This window comes from Helobdella robusta (genome assembly GCF_000326865.2).
Source record: "Helobdella robusta unplaced genomic scaffold HELROscaffold_56, whole genome shotgun sequence".
NCBI classification, from domain to species: domain Eukaryota; kingdom Metazoa; phylum Annelida; class Clitellata; order Rhynchobdellida; family Glossiphoniidae; genus Helobdella; species Helobdella robusta.
The window spans coordinates 542468-545541 of record NW_008705301.1 but is presented as its reverse complement, the minus strand read 5'-3'; the positions used below and the strand labels follow the sequence as shown (position 1 = coordinate 545541).

At 37.0% G+C, this 3074-nt stretch overlaps 1 protein-coding gene across 1 annotated transcript in view; it reads left to right on the top strand.

Moving 5' to 3' along the window:
* The window catches only part of HELRODRAFT_179733 (hypothetical protein), a gene marked incomplete at both ends in the record, with an annotated part of 7490 nt that overhangs the window by 2935 nt on the left and 1481 nt on the right, over nucleotides 1–3074 (top strand). The window contains 3 exons of the mRNA XM_009028537.1: nucleotides 677–963; nucleotides 1630–1810; nucleotides 2938–3061. Coding sequence (XP_009026785.1) covers nucleotides 677–963; nucleotides 1630–1810; nucleotides 2938–3061 — 592 coding nt within the window. The remainder of the gene's footprint in view (nucleotides 1–676; nucleotides 964–1629; nucleotides 1811–2937; nucleotides 3062–3074) is intronic.

The window sequence follows — 3074 nt, the reverse complement described above, 5'->3', positions numbered from 1 at the left end:
TTTATGTACTTTCGTATGTTTATGTGTGTATGTGTATGTATGTATTTGTGTGTGTGTGTATGTATGTATTTGTGTGTGTATGTATGTATGTATATGTGTTTTTAATATTTTAAAATGTAGTAGCTGCGTCTGTTCAAGATGTATTCTGCAAAAATTTTATTTTCAATAAATTTTAATTGCTTTCTATTTTTATCATCATCGTCGTCTTCATCACCACCATCATTTTTTATTATCATCTGTTTATCATTATGTATTTTTCTCCGCTGATTTATGCCTCAATCCTCAAATAAAGCATTTAAATTTTTAAACATTTACACTAACGCTGGCGAAATAAATTTCAACGATTCGTATGTTTTTAAACAACAACGACAACAACAACATCCTGAAAGTTTCCACAACAAGTACAAATACTACTACTACTACCACTACTACTACTACTACTACTACTACTACTACTACTACTACTACTACTACTACTACTACTACTACCACTACTACTACTACTACTACATCTCAACAACTATCACCAAAACTACACAACAACAACAACAACAAAAACAACAACTGTTACTACTACAACTTCTCAACAATTTTTACAAAAACTACACAACAACAACTAATACAACTGCTATAACAACACTCTACCCCCACAAATCCAACCCCCCCCCCCCAACAGCCCAACGACAGGCGTGCGACAGCTGTCAATCACCGACCTCTAACCACGCCCACATAAGCGGATCCCAATCCGGCTACATAACATCGTCAGTTACCATAGACAACAGATTCGGCCTAAGCAACAAATTCGAGCTAAATAAGTTTGACCCCATTAAGTTTGACCCAATTAAGTATGACCTAGTTAGGTGTGGCGGAAAGAGCTGCCCATGGAGAATTGAGGTCAACTCGGGTCAAACTATCAACCTCACTTTGTATGATTTTGGAGTGGCCTACTTTAGCATGCACCATGTGAGTTTTTATTTCTAAAATTTTTATGCGTGTGTGTGTATTTGTTTATGTGTATTTGTGTTTATGTGTATATGTGTTTATGTATATTTGTGTTTATGTGTATGTGTTTATGTGTATGTGTTTATGTGTGTGTGTGTATGTGTGTGTGCTGTGTGCGTATGTGTGGGTGTGTATGAGTATGTATGCTGGTGATGATTAAGATGATAATGTTGTTGTTGATGTTGTTGTTGATGATGATGATGATATAATTAGTAACAGCGTAATAGTGGTAGTAGTAGTAGTAGTAGTAGAAGCAGTAGTAGAGGTAGTAGTAGAAGTAGTAGTGGTTGTGGCAGTGGCAGTAGTAGCAGTAGTAGCCGGCAGTAAAAATAGTAGATTTATATTTGTAAAGCGAAGTTAAACTGTGCAGACCCTCTCGCAACTTTGACCTTGAAATCTCAAGTAAGAATGAAGACAAATCTCTCAAATGTGTTTGCTTGTAATCTAATAGTATAAAAATTACTAGTTGGGTTTTTACTACTACTACTACTACTACTACTACTACTACTACTACTACTACTGCTACTGCTGCTACTTCTGCTACTGCTACTGCTGCCACTGCTACTGCTTCTCCTGCTGCTACTACTATTATCATTAATAAAACTCCAAAATAATAAATTTTGCCAGAACAAATCGAACGAGTGTTACATATACGGGCAAATTAGTGAACCCTCAGTTTTACGGAGCCACAAAATTTGCGGCGGAAGGTCAAAGGTCAGCGTGATTTATAATTCGGTCAGCAATGTGGTTGACGTCATCAACACACTGACCAATAGCTCGTTGGGGCAGTATGTGATATACTACGAAGGTTAGTTTATTGCTTGATTGAGTGGTTTGTTATAATTTATGTATACACTTTCGACTATTCATTCATTTATTTGTTCATAAGTTTGTTCAATCGTTCGTTAATTCTTTCGTTCATTCGTTCGTTCATCCATCCGTCCGTTCATCAGTTCACCCAATTTTTTCTCTCATCTATGTGTACATAATCTTTAAAATTTTTGTCATAAATCAAATATTTTTTTTCACAAAACTTCAAAAAATTTTACTTTATAAAAAAAAAACATTCATTTTTAGTTTACTCTCTTTCTCTTTCTTTCTCTCTTTTTCTTCCCTCCCTTTCATCATCTTTTCTCTTCTTCTCTTTATATATAAATATATATATTGGAAAAAACATGTGAGTAAGGCTGATACTCACATAGTATTGTGTGTTTGTGCGTGTGTTGTGTGTGTTTCAATTTAGCGTAAATTAAATGCACACACTCACAAAAACACACACACACACACATATACATATATAGAGAGAGATAGAGAGAGAGAGAGATAGAAAGAGAGAGAGATAGAAAGAGAGAGAGAGAGAGATAGAAAGAGAGAAAGAGAGAGGAGAGAGAGAGTAAGAATACACATAGACACATATATATATGTAAAGGGAAGACTTAATTGGTTAATAATGAAATGTTCATGATTTTCAAATGAGTTATTCTGGATTAAAATATATGTGAATGTGTGCGTGTGTGTGTGCGTGTGAATGTGTGCGTGTGTGTGTGTGTGTGTGTGCGTGTGTGTGTGTGTGTGTGTGTGTGTGTGCGTTATTACTCATATTTTGCCTGAATTGTTGTTTTGAAATTTGAAATGGCTTCAGAAGCCGAGTTGGTTCCCGCCTATTTGTTGTTGTTGTTGTATGTGTAGTAGTAGTAGTAGTAGTAGTTGTTGTTGTTGTTGGCGGTGGTGGTGGTGGTGGTGGTGTTGGTAGTGTTCTTTTGGCTGTTTGAGATGTTTAGTATCATCATCATAAGTACCGCCATCATCGTCTTCGTCATTTTCGAAATCTCCATCGTTATCATCTTCATCATCAGCTGTGCTAGCGTCGATATAACCATCATCATCACAATCATCATCATTGTAACCATCATCGTCATCATCACCGCCCCATAGCCAACGGATGCTCCGACTACGTACCGCCGGATCGGGGATGGGCGAAGCGGTACAACGATCGAATAGTAGTCGGTTGCAACAGCAGCACATCCCTACACTGGGAGGTCACGTGCGTCAACCGAAAGTGGGATGGCGAA